This window comes from Odontomachus brunneus, unplaced genomic scaffold, assembly GCF_010583005.1.
Source record: "Odontomachus brunneus isolate Ranch 3 - 2012 unplaced genomic scaffold, Obru_v1 Obru_scaffold_015, whole genome shotgun sequence".
Classification (NCBI taxonomy): Eukaryota; Metazoa; Arthropoda; class Insecta; order Hymenoptera; family Formicidae; genus Odontomachus; species Odontomachus brunneus.
In genome coordinates, this window is record NW_022639465.1 from 1,596,135 (window position 1) to 1,618,023 (window position 21,889).

The window sequence follows — 21,889 nt, forward strand, 5'->3', positions numbered from 1 at the left end:
AGGAGGGGGGGGGGGAGAGGGAGAGCGAAACTCGAACTTATTTAAGCGAGCATGCGGTCGCTCTGATGCAGTTGCAGTGTTGCACATGCGCTTTGGAAACTTTCTAAAGTAATTCGGCGAGCGATCAAGTCTCGCTGCGTCGGTGTACGTGCTTCTTTCTCTCTCGATTACTTTTCATGCGGCGTGAAACTGCTGGATTGTCCCCCCCCTTCTTTCCCGCTGTTCATTGGATATCTAAGTCTCTTCCTCGATACTTACGAATACTTCGTAATGTTCTGTGCAAAAGATTCATAATTATAATCTCGCATAGTGAAAGAACCAGAAGGACAGTTTTTACAGTAGCTGCTATTATAGTGTTAGTAACAATCACTTTCTATGCGTATTCTTTACTACTATTTTCTTGTTAGAACAGCAAGAAGATACTCACAAGTAACACTACCCAAGTGCCACACGCCAATCTTCTTGAAACTTTGCACACACGTAGTACATCGAAAAACATTAGACACTAGGCATTAGACATTTAAACATTATTTTTTTATTTTAGCTAACAAGGCATTTTAAGGTTAGAAAACGCATTCGAAAATTTAACACTTTATAGCACAATGATAACTAACGCTACTCCTGAGTGTCATTCTTTTACAGATTTTACAACATTATAATATCTCTATTATAATTTTATTGTCTGAATGTTTCTGAAGTCGCTAATTATGATTTTGACATTAGTTTGTAATCGTAATCATGGATCTAAAAAACTTCTTCGAAACTGACTTTGAGTAAAGTCTGTGAAATGTCTGCAATCTCGGCCCGCCACTTTGAATCTCGCAAAACTAATGTCAAAATCATCATTAGCGACTTCAGAAACATTCAGATAATGAAATTATAATAGAGTAATGTCGTAAAAGCTGTAAAAGAATGACGCTCAGGAGTAGCGTTAGTTATCATTGTGCTATAAAGTGTTAAATTTTCGAATGCGTTTTCTAAGCTTAAAATGTCTTGTTAGCCAAAATAAAAAATACGTGTTTTTCGATATACTACATGTGTGCAAAGTTTCAAGAAGATCGGCGTGTGGCACTTGGATAGTGTTACTTGTCAGATAGATTTTCACGATTACTACGTCGTGAGACTAGCCATGTGATGGAAATGATTTTTTTACATTTATAAAACAAACGTGGTAATACTAACTATTCGCAATTAATATTAACTATATTAAATATAGTGACACTAATATAGCAAGATATAACACAATTGTGTATATAATAATGCAATCTTTTTGTTATACCGATGCAACAACAGATTTAATAAGAGTTACATTAAGATTTTTTCATTATATTTCACATCACATATATTGTTTGGAACAAATTTTGATTAGTTTTTTGATTTTTTCATTTCGTTATTTTATATGAATTCTACATGAACTATACATAAGGGATTTAATCTTTACAAATCAGTAAAGGTTGCATTTCTTATCAATCTATTGATTTACAAATGCTGCTGTATATTTGTCTATCTAGGTATATTTGGCGCCGACAATGACTATAATTTCAGTGAGATTAATTACTTTTTTCTGTTAGTATAACAATGTTTGCTTCAGTAGGGATTTAAAATAATTACACGATTTCGTGCAAAACGAGATTTTTTTTAATTAAAGATATCTAGATTTTTCTCTCTTCATTGCTGTATATTTTTTTTCTTTGAAGAATTAAAAAAATCAAAAAATCTCATTTGTATCTGTTGTGAATTAAAAAAAATATAACGGTTAGACTAAATAAAAAAGAATTTAATATTTTATCATGAAACTTTTCGACTTAACATATTGTTTAAGGTATTAATTTATTTCACGCGTGTGATGAAACCGACTTCCCCGTGTTTTCCGAGTATTTTCTGCCGAATCGGCTGTAACTCCCCATTTTCGCGCGCTCCATTTCTCCCTTTCGTTATCTTACGGTTAGAGCGAATTTCGTGTAAACGGTAACAATCGCGGGCAAGTGTTGATAATAACCGTGTCGATTCATTGGGGTGCGCAACGCCAAAAAGGCGCCACTGAGTCACCCCTTCGGAAGAATTTAAGCGGGCGTCCTCGCCGAAAACGACGCGCTCATGTCCTTATGAGAGGGAGAGGGAAAAAGAGAGAGAGAGAGAGAGAGAGAGAGAGAGAGAGAGAGAAAGAGAGAGGGAGCGAGAAAGAGACAGCTTCTTCTCGAGCTCGATTGGAAAATGGGTCACTGGGTGTCGAAATCGATAAGCGATCCGACGTATGCGCTGCATGGTAACTGCATTATCGACGATCCTCCGAAGGAGATCCTGACCTTCGCCCGGGGACGGGTGGCGCGACGTTTCCTGATCCGGAAGGATGTGCGTCTATGCACGCTTACATCGGTCGTACCGAGAATAACGACTGCGAGTTCAAGTAAAAACAGATGTTCACGTAGGTCTCTCTGATGTAGCATTCCCGCTGCGTGGATAAAATTCTACCGATCAATCATCTCGCAATTGCCGCGGGATACTTTTCTCCCGCGTGGACGCTTCCTTCTTCTATCTTTTTTTTTTTTGTATCGGTAAAGCGATAAATTTCCTCCGGCGAGTTTGATTCGACGCATTTCCCCCGCGTATTCGTCCGTTGCGAGTGGTAAAAGCCATTTTTAAAACTCTCGTCTGATCTCGTGCGGAAATATCTACTTTGTCTGACCGCGTGTATACATATCTACTTTGCCTGCCCTTTTACGGACGTAGCTACTTTGTCTTGCCCCGCGTAGGTATCTATATTGGATATCTCAACACGGACGTATCCGCTCGGTTTGTCTGCGTATCTATGTATCTACTTACCGAGCTAACTATTCGTGAAATCGAATTTATGTTGCTACTTGTTGGTCGCGCGACCATTTCTGCCCGCACAGCGAGCGATTTTTCTACTGCGATGCAGGTAAGGCATCCGTCACGATATGCTCACTCGGAATGTTTATTTAAGCGTTTATCGGGACGCTTATATTTTTTCACAATTAAATATTCTCTTCTTATACGTAGAGCGGAGGAAGACGCGCGCGTGTGTGATGTCGGAGATAAAGTATTCCTTTTGTATTTCTCGCTGAGGTGAGTTCTTAATAATCCGCCCGAATGCGGCAGCCTCTACTTGACCGTGATAGCGGCTTTACATGCGCATTTATTCCACGTTCTGGCGCTTGGGATCTGCTCGTTCATCCTTTGAGCATACAGCAAGCTGCGCATATCGTCTGACTGTGCACAAATATAACTATTTAAGCGTGAAATCGAGTTTATGTTAATATGCACTGGAATAAGCTGAGAGTATAACCGAACGCATTTGGCGTGAAATCTAAGATGATTTAGCGTCTAGATGATTTATGCTATCTTAAAAGCATAAGTGTATATGTATTCGTTTATTTCTTTTTTTCCGCCAAGGCCATAAATTTCCGTCAGCGAGCGTGATTCGACGTATCTCCTTCGTATGTATATTGGTTTATAGTGAGTTGTAAAAATTGCAATTTTAGCTATGATCTCATGGGGAGATATTTGCGTCTTGTATAATCGCGTGTGTAGGATAATGCAGCTGCGCGATTACGGAGTACTTTTTTTTAAATCAACAGACATTGCTAACGAGTAAGCGAGAAAGAAGCTACACACTGAGGGAAAAATTATCTTAAAATCAACAAATATTTTTTTGATGAATGCTATTAACATATTTACTTAAATCTAAATTCTCTTTATTTAAATCAAATATTGTTTACCTGATTTAAGTAAACAATATTTGGTTTAAATAAAGAGAATTTAGATTTAAATAAATATGTTAATGGCACCTATCAAAGAAATATTTGTCGATTTTAAGGTAATTTTTCCCTCAGTGCTTCATCTGCATGCTTCAATCTTAAAGCTTCTCTCTCACTTCTACTCACGTCACTCCTAAAAATGACGGACAGCAAGCCAAACAGGGCTTACCATACTTTGTCCTAACTAGAGGAAAACTCTAGTAGAAATAAGCTCCTACTCCATTACCTACCATAATAGATTCCTTCGCTTTACATCTACTTAGACTGTTTTTTTTTTTACAATATAGAAGAAAATCCATATTCAGGGGTACATATTTATTTATAGAAATTTTATTTAGCGATGCGCGCTAAACCGAATTAACCCAGTTTAAGTTGGTGACACACCTCGCTGATTTAATTTCGCGGACAATGTCGCGCATAAATCTCCAAAGTAGCGCCGCCGTAGATGCACACATTCGCCGAACATTCGTGGACGGGGGCGAGTCTCGTTCATGCGCGTGGCACTGACTCATCACGGAAGTCTAATTAACGTCGATGCTTATTGCTAATGGACTTACGCGCGAGCTGGCGGAGGCGCCCGGCATTCGCATTTCCGCGTTTATCCTTCGACCAGGCGACGACTAGCGCACACCCACGCGCTCTAGCAGCAGCTTGGTCCCGCGGCCGAATTTGCGTCAGTGCTCGTATTGTTGATCAATAGGAGCACCGCACGATGCGTGTCGCGTCTTTTAGCGGTCCAATTCCGTTTGAGCCAGACGTTGATGCACTCATTACGATGCAGTCAGTCACGATAAATCGTAGTAACGGTGTAGACGCGGCGTGCCAACGTCAATACTCTCGTCTGTCACAGTTCTCGTCCTGTCACTCTCGCGTAAAAATGGCGGCGTTTTAGTAGCCGCGAAGAGCGGCAGAAGCAGCCAATGGGATATTTCTTTCGGATGATATCGAGGTTTCGCGATTTCACGAAACGGAATCTGCCATGTCACTCGGAAGCAGAAGGCTAACCTTTGACCGTAACTCGCCCACGTATAGGTGTACTTATATGCCCTTGGATTTTATATTAAACTATTATTAGCCGGCGGCGAGTGCTCAATGGGGTGAACGACGGGAGATTCGAGATTATACGGCCTGTAATAGAGTGAACGGCGACTTTCTGTGATCCGCGGAGAGCGATCCTGACCTTTGCCGATGGTGTAAATGTTTCGCTCAAACGGCGAATCTACAAGCACTTCTCCTTACTACACGGCGCTTTTAACGTCGGGATATTATGTTATACGGAGTTTCTCTCCTTCCGTTTGTGCGTTTCCGAATTGGAAATCGCGTTTTAGAATCGCGGGAGAGGTCGATCGAGTGAGAGGGAGAGAAAGAGAGGGGGAGGATTGTGTAGAAGAAAAAAAAGCACGTTAGAAATATATCGGTTCGGTTTGAATTAAGCTCGCTATATAGCACGCATTAAGTTTGTAAGAACCAGACCTCGGCGAAGTTATAGTCAGGCTATCGATATCGGCCGATATTAATAGACGATGGAAAAATATATACAGTCGAGACTAAATTTACTTGTATCAATAACGCCGACTGCGAGAGCCTGTATTCTTTAGATCGCTCTGCAAATTTTTTTCTTTCCCTTCCCTCTTTTATTTTACAGTGTCATCGTTTTTGGCACGCAACGCGCGCGATATCTCGCGAGTCGATTCTTCCGCTTTTCACCTGCGACGATGGCCGGGTCGGACCGGCCACGATATAAAGCAGCCACGATCAATGTGTCGAGCGGCATGATACTTTAGGAAAAAGCTCAGGCTAATGATGAGGACACCAGGCTCGTGCTTTGGGATTCGCGGCGTGTTTGGGCGACTATTAGATCGACGAACGATTTACCTGGCGGACGGAAGTGATCCGCGCCGCGGCGCCGCTCCCGGTCGACGTGCACCGACAGCCGTCCTCGCCCTTGCCTACCCTTCTTCTATCCCTGGACTCCCTCGGGAAAGCGATGGATGCACTTGATCGTCTTCGGTGCACAAGTGCGGAAGGAATATCGAACTGGCGACGCAAGGGGCGCCCCGAGGGTCGCACCCAAAGGGTAGAAGTGACGTTCGGGATGCGGGGGGTCGCTTAGTGGGGGCAATCGTGTCGTGGTGGTGGAAGAGCCACCAGGGTGGACTTGGAAGGACAGCGTGGCACGCGCCTTCCGCAAACTAAGGCAGCCACGCTGCCGGCCGGTCGTGTGTCTCTTCTCGTCACCCTCCGCGAGTATCGTTGCGATAGTCATCGGTTGCGGTGCGTTCGCGATGGGGCTGGCTGGCTCCTCCGCTGCGTGATTAACCCGTTCTCACCTCGCGTTCGCCTCACTCCCTTTCTCACCCCCTCTTTCTCTTTCTCTCTTCAAGTACTCCAAGTTCAGGTCTCGAGTAGTTTCTTGACGCTCGGTGACGGTATCGTAGAACGAAATCTCCATCGGATTAGCTGGCGCGATCTCAAGTGAACAAGCGATAATAATTAGCGAAGCTACTAACGTGAGCCGCCACGTAAAGCCCGAGCTGTAGAAAGAACATTTTAGAGAGAGAGAGAGAGAGAGAGAGAGAGAAAGAGAGAGGCTCTCGTTTATTCGAGGAGAGGCCAGCTTGCGGTGTTCTCCCCGCTATAACGCATTCTTGTCGAAGGGGATGAATGCATTCCTACCGAGGAAGATGAACGATTCGGGCGAAAACGGGTTAAAATGCACGCCATGAGAAATTGCCGCGAGCGTCAATTTTGTTGAGTGTCGTTCAAGTGCATCATGTCGGGCTTGTTAAGTGATCGTGACCGGGGGTGCGTTTGAAGGAAGAAGAGTCCCGCGAGGTTGTACTCCTCGATAGTGCACGATTGAGGTAGATCAAGTAGCGAAACGTTCGCGCGCGCACGAAAAACATTGTTCGTCGTGGCCGGTGATAGTGATCGTGAATTATATTGTTTCCGATAGAGGTTCGCGCTCATTGATCACGACGGATTATCGATCTCGACGATGGAACACGAATAGGACTAGTGCATTGTGCGCGATCTAGAGTGCCCTTGAGCAACATTGCTCGGGATAAATTAACGATAAAAGATCACGTAACTTGGCATCCACGAGCGATTTCAATTGTACCCGGCAAATTTTCTTCCACGTGAGAAAACCGGGAAAAAGCGTCGCGTCGAGATACCCACATAGTAAATTTCTCGGGATTTAATTGGGATCCAATACTTCAAAATAGTTGTAGCTTGCTTAGAAATGTAATGTTCCAAGCGGACAGAGAATCTATATTTATGAAGAGAATAGGATTTCAGTGTTGGTATAGTGAGATAACGAATTTTAGGACAAGGTTAAGCATTCTAATTGGAATTTACGCTGTATATTTGGGAGAATCTTGAAAATTATTTTTATACGTTCAGCATAGAAAACTTCTGAAGATTTAATTGAGACCAAATCTGACTCGGGATCTGATAATTATGAATCCTGGTTACAAGTGCAATGTTTCACAGTCCTGGGAATGATTGGAAATATGCAATTATCTCAAAGTTTTTTCAGTATTCTTTCTGATTTTCATTCTTATATTGAGTGAAACGCATATGTCGACTTTCCAAGTAATTATTCAATAAAATAGCGAAACTATTTGAAAAATGCTTTTTTATTTTTTTATTCTATTGAATACAATAATTGGTATAAAAATAGGTTTCCCTGATTGTGATATCATAAAAATATACCAACGTTACTCACTAGAAAAAAACGCAAGTTCTCATAGCATTTCTATTTCGACTCAAAACGAAGAATCCATGCTTGAGGCAAGAGCGCGATTCCCAATTGCTGTCGTAGTTAGATAACGAATTTTGGAGCAAATTTGCGCACTCTAATTGAGATCTGTGTTACACGCGGGAAAATCTTGGAAAATTTTTATGCGGCTGCAGGATCGTGCTCGGGGCGGTCTCTCATAAGCGCTTATCACGCACGATGTTTGTCGTGCGTGAAACAGCGACATTTTATCGCGGCAGCCGACTCTCTTCGTAACGATGCTCGATACGGTCGCGTATACCGGCGGGTTTAATCGGTCGCTTTGCGCGCTAATTAAAACGGCGACGTTGGAAAACGATCTGCGAAATGTGCGCGATTTAATCGGCCGATTTAAATCGCATCGCAGTCACGCGACACGGCGCGTTCTTAAATTTGGCCGGTCTCACGTTTTTATTATCGGATATGATCCCGTAAGCGGACGTGTAACGGCAATAATGATATGTAATGGCAGTAATGTTCGCGGCTTGTCGCCTATAATCAAGTCGATGAGATCTCGCGCTGCGCTTTCTCTTCCTTCTCTCTCTCTCTCTCTCTCTCTCTCTCTCTCTCTCTCTATTCTCTCTTGCGCTTGCTTCTTAAGCAAGTTCGTAATGTTCTTAATAAGGGATTGCATTACACTTGACTTGTGTGATCGTCGCGGGTGCGAAACTTTCGCTCGCCGTTAACTATTCATTGACTATCCGTGACAGGGATTCGCGGTCGAGAATGAGACGGCTCGTTTCATCGATTGACGCGCGAATGACAACGACGTGCGGACGCGTAATCGCAATGTTCCCGTGCATCGGAACGGAAAGAGAAAAAAGGAGCGGGTCGGCTGTGTTATCCGCGTCGCGCGAATTAACTCGCACGTGCGAGCGCACAGTTGTAACGCGCATTGTCCGATTCATTGTCGCGTGCGAATTAGCGTAACGCCGCGTAACGCGCCGCCGGCCAATTGCGAGATGCGGTTAATTCACTTTGCCGCACTCGTGTAATTTGTCTTCCCACGTAGAACATATATTGAGAGACGACGCGGGAGAGAGAGAGAGAGCGCGCGCGCACCAGCTCGCTTTCTTTCGTTGCGATGCGTGATATCGACGCTTTCCGAGTTACGGAGAATTTCCTCCCTGCTTCTCGTATACACGGAGAAAATATCACAGTGAAAATTCATACTCATAATAGTAGTTTATTAACGCGATAGCTCTTTTGTCAAGTACATATATGACAGCGCGACGAAATTGCGATAAAATTTTGTAATTTTTGGACACAGATATTATAATCGAAATTATGCCTTAAAATGTTATGCATGTTTAACATTTTGTTACATAATTATTGCATTGAACGTCTATTTTATCGTATATACGGAGAATTTCCTCCCTGTTCCTCGTATACAAATTCATAATTCATTAAATGAAGACCATTAAATTTGTTATTTCTATAGTAATTTAAACTGTAAGATCAATATAACCTAGCTTCACCAAAAAACGTAAAATACAATATAAAATTTTTGACGTAAGTTTTACTATTCTTAACATTTTCGATTCCACTCTTAATATTTTCTCTGCAAACATCGACTAACCGGCTCGTTTCTCAAATATCCGTCTAGAAAGGAGAGCAAACAACAAACATTTGATTTAATTAAAACACGTGATGACTCCCGATCCCACGGTGATTGATGCGCGTCTTTATTTTCGTGAAGCCTGAAAAGCGTCTCGAAGAGAGGAGCGAAGGGGAATCATCGAGGGAGCCAAGACCCGTTGTAAAGACGGCCACGCGCGACGATCTTCTCTCGGGGAAGGTAAAGACGGCAGAGGATGGCTCGTGCTGCCTCGCGCTGGCCGAGGTCGCCGGTTGCAATTTCGCCGTCAATCAGTCGCGACGCCGACGTCGCGACTCTACAATTTCCGCGAGTGCGAGCGAGCGAGCGGGTGCGCGCCCCGACGTCGAAAACGTGTCACGGCCGATCGAACCGCGTGTGTGTATGGACGCACAATGGCATAACTTACGTGCCGTTGTACCTACGGTCAGAGCCGGTTTAATCGTTAAGTGCCCGACAGCTCGCGCCCATTAATGATTCGCGTGCGCGGATTTTCCGCGCCTGAGTCTTCCGCCGCTCCGTTGTTTCGTTTGGTGAATTTTCGTTTGATGTTTCGCGCACCGTCATCGAAGCCCCGTCAGATACGTGGGCCGACGAATTTTTATCGGCTACGGCATAAGCCCGCATGGAGCTCGCCTTGTCTCTCCGCGCGAGAGCGGACCATCGCGAAAAAGCGCGCGATGTTTTCTCGCAACGGCTGAAAATATTTCACGCAACTGACGGCTCGCGGACGGGCGGGAGGGTGAAATTACGAAACTTTTAGACGGCGGAGTGAAATTTTGTTTCGATACCGTATCGAGTGTAGCAGCGTGGCGAGAGCTTTCGTGACTGAAGCCGGTCGATGAAAGCTCGCGTTGTCGCCGCGGAGAAGCGACTGGCATCGTAAAACCGCGCCGAATAGTGTGTGTCCGCGTTGCGAATCCATTTGCGTTCGGTTTCCTGTCGCTTTCATATTGACATTGCGTGTTCGCAATTGGTTTCGACGAAAAATGGAACAGGGAGAGAAATAGAGAAGGAGAGAGGGGAGGGGGAGCGCGTTGGAAAAATTGGATAGTGCATTTCGGCCGGTATCGGGATCTAACTTGAATTTTTAATTCACACTGACTGCCGCGAGTTATTCTGTGAAGAGAGGAAGCAACACGCTTCCTCTCATATTTCATTTATATTCTATTTCTCTTGCCACAACAAAACTGGCCTATCCGTCCGACACATGCACGCACATATATAAATCCGGAAAAAAGAGCAAGTGAAAAAGATCCCTAGGAAACCTCGCGCTGTAGGCCGCGCGTTCTTTTTCTCTCCTGTCCGCCGCTTATAGAGAATCCATAGCAGAGAACTCGAATACAAACTTCCGACGCTTGCAATTAAAATGAAGTTTTGCGATAAACTTTGACAAAGTGGCCTCGAGTGTGTTTGACGCGTGTAAATCGACCTCGCGATTGTGCCGCCGATATGTCGCCACGCTATTACACCCGAACGAACGGGCAAACGGACGTAAGATTTTCGTTCGCGTGCATATAGACTCTCTCTCTTGATCTCTCTTTTTCTCCCTCTCCTCCAGACTCCCTAAATTCTCGAATTGAAAGCCAGCTCGCTCGGGAAAATTGCTCGTGGATTCCAAGGGCGTGAGTAAGAAGTGACGATGCTGCGAGGCGACGTCTAGCTCGAAACCGAGGATTTCCGGTGTCGCGCGTTGAAATCTGACTCGTGCTCGATCAGCACGGTTCCGAGCTTAGGGTAGCTCTAGGTAGAGGTGAAATCGCGGCAGGAAGGTGGACTCGTCCGCTTATGGAACCGCGCGTGTCGTTTGCCGCGTCAAGAGCGAAACGGGCGAGCGCTCGTTCAGAAATCCGGCCTGAAAATAGAAGCGTCCACGCAATCGAGGCGCTCTACGGCGCACGATGACGCTGGATGGGAATCCGCGGCGCTCATAGCGGCGTCCAGCAAGGAAGATTATGAGCCTGATCAGGCCCTCGAGATTGCTGGCGCATGTGGAGACTAAGGTATGGCCGCGGTAGCTGGCATCTATGGCATTTCAGAGGATCGACACACCAGACACGCCTCCGACCATCGGCAACGTGATCAGATGTGAGTTTTAAGGGGGTCACGATAAGACATTCTCGCGTGGCAGAAGCAGTGATTAAATGGAGAGAAAATCTCGTGGTGGTCATACATGAAAACCTAGACGTGAAAGTATGTCGGTTATGTCGAAGTCGAGGAGGGAAATTTTGTTTTAATAATTTCAGAGATTGAATCACATAGAAGGAGAGTAACTGGCCAATCAAAACATGAACGCAAGATTTTTAAATGCATGTGTCAAGATTGTTTTGGCTACATGTTATATATCCCTTGCTAAATCCAAATTTTCTAATAATTTTCCTCTTCATTTTGCTCTCCAGAGGATATTGAAGCTGAAAATTTTATTAATAGAATACTGACATTTTTCTGTAAAGTTCATGTCATATTGGTTGTAAAAAATTACAAATGCTTTTTGTTCAATATGTGATGAAAACGGAAAAAAGTTTTAATGTAAAACCTCAAGCGCGCCCTTAGTTAGAGTAATATTTGCGTAATTCAAAAGTTCCACAGTTTGTACGTATCGAAAATGTGGCTGCTTTAAACAGAAAAATTTTGACCAACATTGCTGTACTTTTGCATCTGAATTCAGAAGCTTAAGAATATCAGAAAAGTTTGCAGAAAAATTTCTACACATGCACGGTTAGGTTCCAAATATGGTAAAACAAAGCAACACACATTTACATAAGATCTGTATGTATAAGAGATCTGAAAAGACTAGCGTAACTGTGTTAGTGACTATCGTCTCTGCATAATCGACATTGTTTGTCATCGACTTCGGCATCCCTTTAAAGGGATATCAAAGTGAGAGATGAACTCCAAAAATGTCGAGAAGCGAGCTTCAAAACTCTTTGTTAGATAAGCACCAACACGATTACGATACTTTTTATATTTTCTGTAGATCTTATATAAATGCATGTTGCTACATGATAGTAAATATTTTTTACTTCACATTATTAAACTAAATTTGTTTTACATAATTACGCAAAGAAAAAATACGAAGTGATCACTGTGTGTGAAGAGAGTCCTACAGATAAACCTGTGAGAGTGTGTGTGTATGTTAATATTAGTATTACAAACTTAGCAAAGAACATTTTGCGTTCAGTTCTGATTGGCTCGCGTTTTGTGGATTGGTTCTTGCGGGCCATTCAATAATAAGATTGATTACAAAGATTGCCGACTTTCTATAATGTTCTTCCCTTATTATAAATACAATATAGGATATGTAAATATAATTATAATATAGGATTTTGCTTTATTTAAATCGTCGACACGTGGTTCCCACGATAAAATCGGTACTTCCTGAGAAAGAAGGAAGAAAAAAAAATCTAAAACACCTAGAATCATGCGGACTCAGCTAATGAAAAATTTTCCTTAATAAGCAAAGGCTGGAGGGTGAAAGGGTTAACTGGTGTACCCGAACGGGGAGCTATAAATATAGACGCCCCTTTGGCGCACCCTCGCCTCTACGGCTACGTCAACGTTAGAGCGGCGGGTGCCGCGTTTAAGAATTCATCTCGCGTCGGGAAGAAAACTTCTGCCGTTGTTGCGCCGCGCGCGTACGTCATTTGCGCGTTTACCTTAAAGACCGCAACAAATATAGCCTACGTTATAAATATGTGAAACTCTCATATCTCGCGGAACGGAATTACGCGTGCAGTTTCTGCGCTGTGCCACGCTAAGAAACTCGGGGAAAACTGCACGAGAAAAGTTACGACCGACGCCAGATTATATCAGGTGCGTCTAAGATCCAACAGCGAGACATTAGTCAAAATCTTCGCGGAACGAAAGCGATCTCCAGTCGGATTGACGCTCGCTTCAGATTGAAGCTCTCTCGGCTCTTGCGAGGTGCGTGATATGATATGCGATGAGAAAACACTATCCGGGCATGGCGATAAGAAGGAAACTTGGAACGGAAGTCGCGACGCGATGATGTCGCGCCAAAGCGCCGAACTATGAAGCGTCCCGTTGGTTGTTTCGCGAAGGGCGAGGATTTATCGCGCCGCAGCGCGAGTTTGGAACGATGTTATTTCTTCTCCCTCTCCCCTCTCTCTCACGACGATAATTAAATCGACGCGGAACGCGGGTGGTAAACTCAAATGTAGCGGAAGCACAGTGGCTGCCCCATTTACACAGGACATAATTCTTCGCCGATAAATGGAACGATACTTGACGCGCGGCTATTTTCTTTTGACCCATATAGCGTCGTATCATCTTCGTGATTAACCTCTTCGGCGAAAGTAGCGGGATGTGTCTCCCCGTTTACATTATTAAAAGATTCATGTGATTCGAAGCGTTACCGGCCAAGGAGGAGCTCGATAAATTCGCTCGTAAGACGAGCGTGCGCGCGCGCGCGCGCAGGACGCTGGTAATTTTCACTGGAGAATCAAATATTGATGAGTCTTCGATCACCGAACGTCGCGCGTTTTTCGTGCGGCAATTTAGAATCACCCCCAGGCTCGGAGACGTCCGCATTTTTACGTGTACTCATGACGACGTGGACGCCAAGACCGAACCCTTAACGGGTTCTGCCGCAAAGAGAGAAGGGGGAGAATAACGGGTTAATATCTTCACGCACATGGGGTTGCAGGGCGGACGTCTCATCGGTTAGATAATCGATTTCCGATATCGGCTTGACCGGCCTTCGGGCGCACGCCAGAGACATAAGCGTGTACCCATTGCGGTTGGCGTCAACTATTGATACGATATGCGCTGCACATTAACCCGAACGTTCGCGCGCTGAGCGTTGCGCTCTCTTCAAAATTTAACGTATCTTCGTCCTCGTAGGGGGAGAGGGGGCGAAGGGGGGCGGGGAGGCGATTAAAAAGAACCTTGCCTATTTTTATGAGTTTTGAGCTCCGTTAGGTAACAGGACTTAGCTGAAAGATTGCACGTTATCCTCTAAGTCGACACTGTTTTACATTCCTTGAAACATTGGAGTCTCTTCAAAATTTAATGTATCTTCGTCCTCGTAGGGGAGTGAAGGGGCGAAGGGGGGCGGGAAGACGATTAAAAAGAATCTTGCCTATTTTTATATGAGTTTTGAGCTCCGTTAGATAATAGGACTTAGCTGAAAGATTGCACGTTATCCTCTAAGTCGACATTGTTTTACATTCCTTGAAACATTGGACAGTTTCTTCAAAATTTAATGTATCTTCGTCCTCGTAGAGAGAGAGGGGCGAAGGGGGCGGGGATGCGATTAAAAAGAACCTTGCCTATTTTTATGAGTTTTGAGCTCTGTTAGGTAACAGGACTTAGCTGAAAGATTGTACGATATCCTTTAAGTCGACATTGTTTTACATTTCTTGAAACATTGAACAGTCTCCTAAAAATTGAATGTATCTTCGTCCTCGTAGGGGGGTGAAGGGGCGAAGGGGGGCGGGGAGACGATTAAAAAGAACCTTGCCTATTTTTATATGAGTTTTGAGCTCCATTAGGTAACAGGACTTAGCTGAAAGATTGTACGTTATCCTTTAAGTCGACATTGTTTTACATTTCTTGAAACATTGAACAGTCTCCTAAAAATTTAATGTATCTTCGTCCTCGTAGAGAGAGAGGGGCGAAGGGGGCGGGGAGGCGATTAAAAAGAACCTTGCCTATTTTTATGAGTTTTGAGCTCCGTTAGGTAACAGGACTTAGCTGAAAGATTGTACGTTATCCTTTAAGTCGACATTGTTTTACATTTCTTGAAACATTGAACAGTCTCCTAAAAATTTAATGTATCTTCGTCCTCGTAGAGAGAGAGGGGCGAAGGGGGCGGGGAGGCGATTAAAAAGAACCTTGCCTATTTTTATGAGTTTTGAGCTCCGTTAGGTAACAGGACTTAGCTGAAAGATTGTACGTTATCCTTTAAGTCGACATTGTTTTACATTTCTTGAAACATTGAACAGTCTCCTAAAAATTTAATGTATCTTCGTCCTCGTAGAGAGAGAGGGGCGAAGGGGGCGGGGAGGCGATTAAAAAGAACCTTGCCTATTTTTATGAGTTTTGAGCTCCGTTAGGTAACAGGACTTAGCTGAAAGATTGCACGTTATCCTCTAAGTCGACACTGTTTTACATTCCTTGAAACATTGAACAGTCTCCTCAAAATTTAACGTATCTTCGTCCTCGTAGAGGGAGAGGGGGCGAAGGGGGCGGGGAGGCGATTAGAAAGAACCTTGCCTATTTTTATATGAGTTTTGAGCTCCATTAGGTAACAGGACTTAGCTGAAAGATTGCACGTTATCTTCTAAGTCGACACTGTTTTACATTCCTTGAGATATTGGACAGTCACCGACGAAAAAGTTGTCCGAAATTTTTGGGGTGGGTTTGTGAACTCATTCACCTTGTCCAATGGGAGCATTCTCCCATTACAAAACATAGGACGCAATCCATTAGACTCCGCTTTGAAGTGCTTAAAGAGAAGCCACGATTGGTCCATATGGCGTTTCAAAGTATCTGCAACATCTAATAGATCGCATCTGTACTCTTCCATTGCATAAGACGAAGAGTTTGCAAATTCGTCTTGAAAATTGCGAACAACCTGCTTGTCTACGACTGTATTACATTGAGAAAAATGTGTATTTGTAACTATAAACGTGTATAGTGAAAGTATCATAAAAATTTTTATTGGCGTAACTAAATATCTAGTGAAATGTGAACGAATAAAAATTCCAAGCTTGAAGTTATTAAAACTTTGCTTGAGTTAACAACACTTCTGATTAATCAATCCAGAATTTCGGTTAGTCAATCTAGATTTCTGGTAAACTGTTCAAAGTTGAACCGAATTCTAATTCTAAATTTCAACAGAAATTCGTTCATATTTCATCAGATATATGGTTAATTAAAACATTTTTTTCCTGCGTAGTCAGAAGAATTATTTTTGTAGTATATGTTAATGATGATAATTTTATATGCGTGCTGCTACTACTAGTTTTTTGTTCGAGCAATGATAAAGTATAACAGGCGCTGAAAATAACTATAATTTTAAAAACATTCTTTTCTTTTAATGTAAATAACTTTTTTACTTGATGTTTTTGACATCCAGGTCACCTCTCCCCCTTCTTTTCCCTTGGTGACGCTGTTAACGGATATAGCACGTAAGCTACTTTAAAATACCAACTTGAAATACTTACTCAGATAGACAGGTGTGTACATAAATTTGACAGCACTTTATTACTCGATTTATAAAAGTTGCATCTCTTATGAGTGACCTATATGGCAGTCATATTTATTACATGTTTATCGCATATGAAGACGAAATAGGAACACGACATAAAAAGAGAATCAAAATTTGCTCAACGTGATATGTCGTGTAAAGTGTAATATGAAAGTCCGAATGTAATTTTTAGTAAATTCCTTACTGCATCAATATAACAAAAACTTATATGCTAGAAATTTAACGATTAATTCAATAAAATATATTTACTCTGTAAATGTATTTAAAAATTAAAATATGTATTTAAAATGTGTAAAAAATTGTAGTTTTCATTACATTAATTGTCTTATGTCGTGATAATCATGAAAGTCTGTCTGAGTATCATCTGCTGTTGCTGACCCGGCTAAGTCCCTGGACGTGAGTTATGCAACGGAAATCAGATTTTCAATAGTCCATCAAGTCCTCCTGTATCGATCGGTACGCGATTCATTATTAGCCGCGAGGTACTCAAAATGGGCAAGGTTCTTTATTCTCTCCTCAGACACGGCGATTATTTTACGCGTTATCCTCCGCGCCCTCTTGAGTCGTCACTCGTACTTCTAAATTCGGATCTCCCCGGCTTGAAATTCTGCGGCTCCCTCCGCTCGCACGACGCGTTCGCCGTTTTCTCGCTCTTATCAATTCCCCACAAAAATATCCGATCGCCCTCTCTCCTCCCTTCCTTCTGCTCCTTCTCAACGTATCCAACGATGTGAACGATATCGCTCGAATAGCCAAGCCCGAGGGAAGCGATAAGGCGAATAAGAGCTGGCGGTTAACAATGGCGTTTGGCACGCTGTCCGGGAACTTTCGAAATTGCCTGCCTCCTGTCTCCCAAGATTACACTTCTCGCGTGTGTCCCCGGCCGGGAATGGCGCGGGAGGGCTACGAAGAATCCGATCGGTTGCTCGTAAGAGCTAAAGAGGAAAAAAAAACGAAGAGAGCGACAGGATTGCCAAATGCATGTGTAGTAACGACGAGATTTGTCATCCGGCAGGCGCAAATTGCGCCGCTGTTACAGTTACGATATTTCAACGCGGCGGTTATTTATTTTCGGCTGTAGGTGGGGAGGAGGTGGAGGCGAACGAGGAGGAAGAGAGAGAAGGTTATATTAATTAACGACCGGCGTTTAGAATACGTTGTTTAATTTGTTTTGCTCATAGCGCTGCGGCCGGTATACAGCCTTTTGGCGACCACGCATTAGATACTCTTCCTCGCATGCGAACGCGATAACTGATCACCAGACCGGGCACTGATGACGATCGCATAAGCACTTTTATTAGCAATATAAGCACTTTATTTGCGAGGAATGCTGTCGAAACATCAGTAATCGAATTGGTACGATGTTCCGCCCGACAAGTGAAGATGTCTAGGCTTCGATTCCTGGCTGAAGCAATTGGTACGATGTTCCGTTTATTTGGTCGTGATAATTCGTATGATCGGTCAATTAATTCGTCAGTGATACTGATAGTTAATTAAACGTCGTCCGCATTGTTCGCCGTATCTGTCACAACAGCAAGAGAGAAGAGAGAGAGAGAGAGGGGGGGGGGGAAGAAAGATAGCGGTCTGTGCGATGCGCGGACGTAGGTGCTTCGACGTCCGCGCGTATAGCTTTACAATGTTGCTCTTATCTTCGCCGTGATAATGGTAAATGAGAACCGGGGAGTAGCAGTGCAGTATCGACTGGACGGTATCTCTGCAGGGTATAGTAGCGCCAGCAAGAACAGTGGTTTCGCTTTTACCGACCGTCTTGGTATCCGTTCGAGATATTTGAAGCAAGAAACCGCGCGGTGCGATAACGCGAATTGTCCAGGCGCTTATGACGTTTTGTCATGTCGCGAAGTTACCGTGGAAAAATTATCCGGAGACGGTGGAGCAACATACTGGACTCCATCGTAAAGATAACGGGTCGTCGATTTCTGTTTGACGAACTACAAGCTCGGTACTCGAAGTGTCCGACCGCCCACCGCTCCTTTTTCCATGCTCGTCTCTTTGAGACTGTGCTTCGTCGCGAAATGATCGAGACGGTTCTCTCGGGCAAATTGGCCATTAGCGTTTGCGATTGATTCAGAGGCGGCAATTAACAAGCGCCTTATTAATATAACACCAATCTAGGTAGACTTTCATGATTATCACGAGGCGATCGGTGACGAAAATTCTACAATTATTTCGGTTACATTCATGGGACAAATGTATTGAATTAATTATCAAATTCTTATCATATCATGTAAAGTTTGTTACATTAATATAGCAACATTTATCAAAAGTTACATTAAGATTTTCATATTACTTTTTACATAACATTGTTTTGAGCAAATTTTGATTAACTCTTTTTCCTTCATCATACTATGTGATAAATATGAGTCCTTTGACCACTAAAAGGATACACTTTTTACAAATTGACTAATAAAATTGCTGTCAAATTTACACCTGTCTCTATCTGGAGGATTATCACGAAACAATTATTATTGCGAAACAATTAATGATGGAAACTCTACAATGTTTCCAATTACGTTCGTGAAAGAAAAATATACTGCATTAAATTAATTATTAAATTCTCATCATCAAATAATGTAAATCTTTTGTTGTATTTATGCGATAGCAAATTCAATAAAGTTTAAATTCAGATTTTCATCATTTTATATATACATTTTATATGTACATTTTATATATGCCATATATTGTTTTGCAAATTCTGATTTAATTAATTCCTCTCTTTAAAATTTTCAATTGCGCATTTCTTTTTGATTTCTATTTAAAGTTGCGAAAAATACCGCTTCAGCCAGGAATCGAACCTAGACATCTTCACTTGTCGGGCGGAACATCGTACCAATTCGACTACTGATGTTTCGACAGCATTCCTCGCAAATAAAGTGCTTATATGTTGTTTGTTTTGGATCAAAGTACTAGACGCTTCTGTCACCAGTGTACGAAAGAACTGAACTACATATCGAAAGCTGATACGACGTCGCGCCCTACAAGTGAGGAGGTCTAGACTTGACTCCTAGCTGAGTCAGTGCCTTTTGCAACTCTAAATAGGTATGAAAAAGAAGCGTGCAATTGGGAATTTTAAAGAGGGAAGGGTGATTAATTAAATAGTAATAACAATTGGGATTCAGGTTTGACATGGAAGGTTTGATTCACCGCATACGTTGTTGACCGGAAAAATATCCGGTGCGTGCGTCTGTAACACTGTTAAACATTATTATCCTCCCACTCAAAACTTATTCGCGCTAACTCGTATTTTCGCAACCTTAAATGGTTCTTCGGTACGCTGGCGACAGAAATGTCTAGTATGTAGTTTGATCCAAAACGAATATAAAGATTTCAGTTGCCAGGAATGCTGTCGAAGCCTCGGTGGTCAAATTGATACATCGTTCTGCCCGACAAGTGCGGAAATTCAGGGATATTATTACGGACTTGTTCGGAATGGATTCTGACCGGAATAATTTAATTATACCTAAATTTATGTATTGTTTTCTAGGGAAAACTGAATTATTCAGGTTGGAATCTATTCCGAACAAGTTTATAATAGCACCCCAGGTTCAGCTTCTGGCTGAGGCAACATTTTTTTGCAATTTTAAATAGAAATCAAACCAAACTGCGCAGTTGGGCATTTAAAGAGAGAGAATTAATTATATAATAATAATTGGGATTCAGGGTCGGTTTGCGAGATCGAAAAAATATTCGACACTAACACTGTCAAACTGTTTGGTCTATTTTTTTGTAGCTGAACTGGCTTCACTATCTAGTTCTTTTTCTCTCTTTTTTACATTAAGTCACAGCTATACACCTGCTTCTTTTTAAATTCTGAAAGTGTGTGCTAGTTCAGCTACAAAAAACAGATCATTATTATCCTCCCATTCCAAATTTATTCGTACTAACATCCAGCGCACGGCTGTTATAGGTCTTATCTTTCTCTTAATTCGACTAATACAGTTGTTGCCAAGTTTACATATAAACTTGTATGTCCAAATTACAACGTATGACAACGTTATTACAACGTAAGACAATTGATAGAAGTTTTACAATATTTTTAGTTATATTTATAAGAAAAACGTTCTATATTGAATTAATTATTAAATTCACATTGTGCAATAATGTAAATTTTTTTATTACGATATTATTTGTTGCAGTATGAAATTTATTGAAAGTTACACTCAGATTTTTCGTACTACGTTTTATATAACATATTGTTTTGAGCAGATTTTTATAATTCTTTTCGCATTTCTCTCATATTTCTATTTCGTTCTTCTATGTGATAAACACGTGAGCAGCATATAAATCGCTAAGGCACGCGAACTTTACAAATCGATTACTAAAGTTGCTGCCAAAGTACATCTGTCTATCTGGGATTCCTTGACTTGGCGTCCTAAGTAGCGGCCAGCTTTTCTCTTCAGACATGTTTCGGTTGTCAAAGAAAACGAGCCGAACCTTTGTTTCGATCTGTGTGGAATCGCGCCAAAGCATTATTTTCCATATCAGTATTGTCGCGGCAGTTTACTTTTTTTCGCCTTGTTTTATGAACGTAGCTGTTGTCGCAACGCTCTGCAGGTGCAGTTTACTTCCCCGAACTGTTAAGAGCGAGAAAAAATACATCGCTATAAATAAGGGACGATCTATCATATGGCTGATAAGCCGGCGCGTACAATCTCCCCGTCGTCGCGAGAGCGCCTTTCGACGAGAAATCGATCCACCTGCGGGGAAACGCCGTTAGCGCGCATACGGAGCGACGCAGGTGCACACGTGCACGGCAGGTCGATGCATCGCAATTGAAAGGAATGTGTTAAAGGGCTGCACGTGCGCGCGCGCGTGTGTTTCCACATTGCGCGCATGCCAGCCGTGGATTTGCTTACATACGCATATGTAAATTGCAAAGCATAGCCGGCGTGTACTCATCGGGTGTTTCGTTTCGTCATCACCAGTCTTTCAGCTAACCGTGTCGCCACATAATGAATCCCTTCCCATTTTTATATCCTACTTTTTGAATCCTTGAATTTGTAGGCTCTCCATCGCCATAGAGAGCAGCTCTCGAATATCGTTCGTTCGTTCGCGGATTTTTTGTGCGCAACGCTCGCCGGACATTCGATAGAGAGCGCGCTCGGGGCATAAACACGACTTACAGGGTCTCTCCCGTGTGACTGGAGTATTCATCGATCCGCGTCGTGAGCCACAATTATTCGCGACATATTTTCCACGTCTGCGTGCACCCCCGTTTTCCAACCCCTTCTCTCTCTTTCTTTCTCTCTCTTTCTTTCTCGTCACACTACGTTGTGCTCGCCGCCACCCCTCGCGGTCCCATAACGACGACTACACATATGAATGCGTACATCGTTAACACTCGAGTGTACGCGGTGTCGTAAAAATAGGATGCGAGTGTCTTCATTTAGGATTGGCGGGCATTCTTCCCGCTCTGTTCTCTACGTGCGCGATTATTCGTGAGGCGCAGTTAAACTATCGCGTTGTACCGTAAATCTGTT

The 21,889-nt window shown here is 42.8% G+C and overlaps 1 protein-coding gene across 15 annotated transcripts in view; it reads left to right on the forward strand.

The window, feature by feature from the left end:
• Positions 1 to 21,889, forward strand: part of LOC116841439 (potassium voltage-gated channel protein Shaker) — a 154,862-nt gene that overhangs the window by 80,408 nt on the left and 52,565 nt on the right. Inside the window, exon 1 of one of the 15 annotated variants that reach the window (XM_032809355.1) lies at positions 3,802 to 11,245. The exons of the other annotated variants lie outside the window; for them this stretch is intronic. Coding sequence (XP_032665246.1) covers positions 11,163 to 11,245 — 83 coding nt within the window. The 5' untranslated portion in view covers positions 3,802 to 11,162. Of the gene's footprint in view, positions 1 to 3,801; positions 11,246 to 21,889 lie in introns of those variants that run through there. 15 annotated transcript variants of the gene reach the window in all.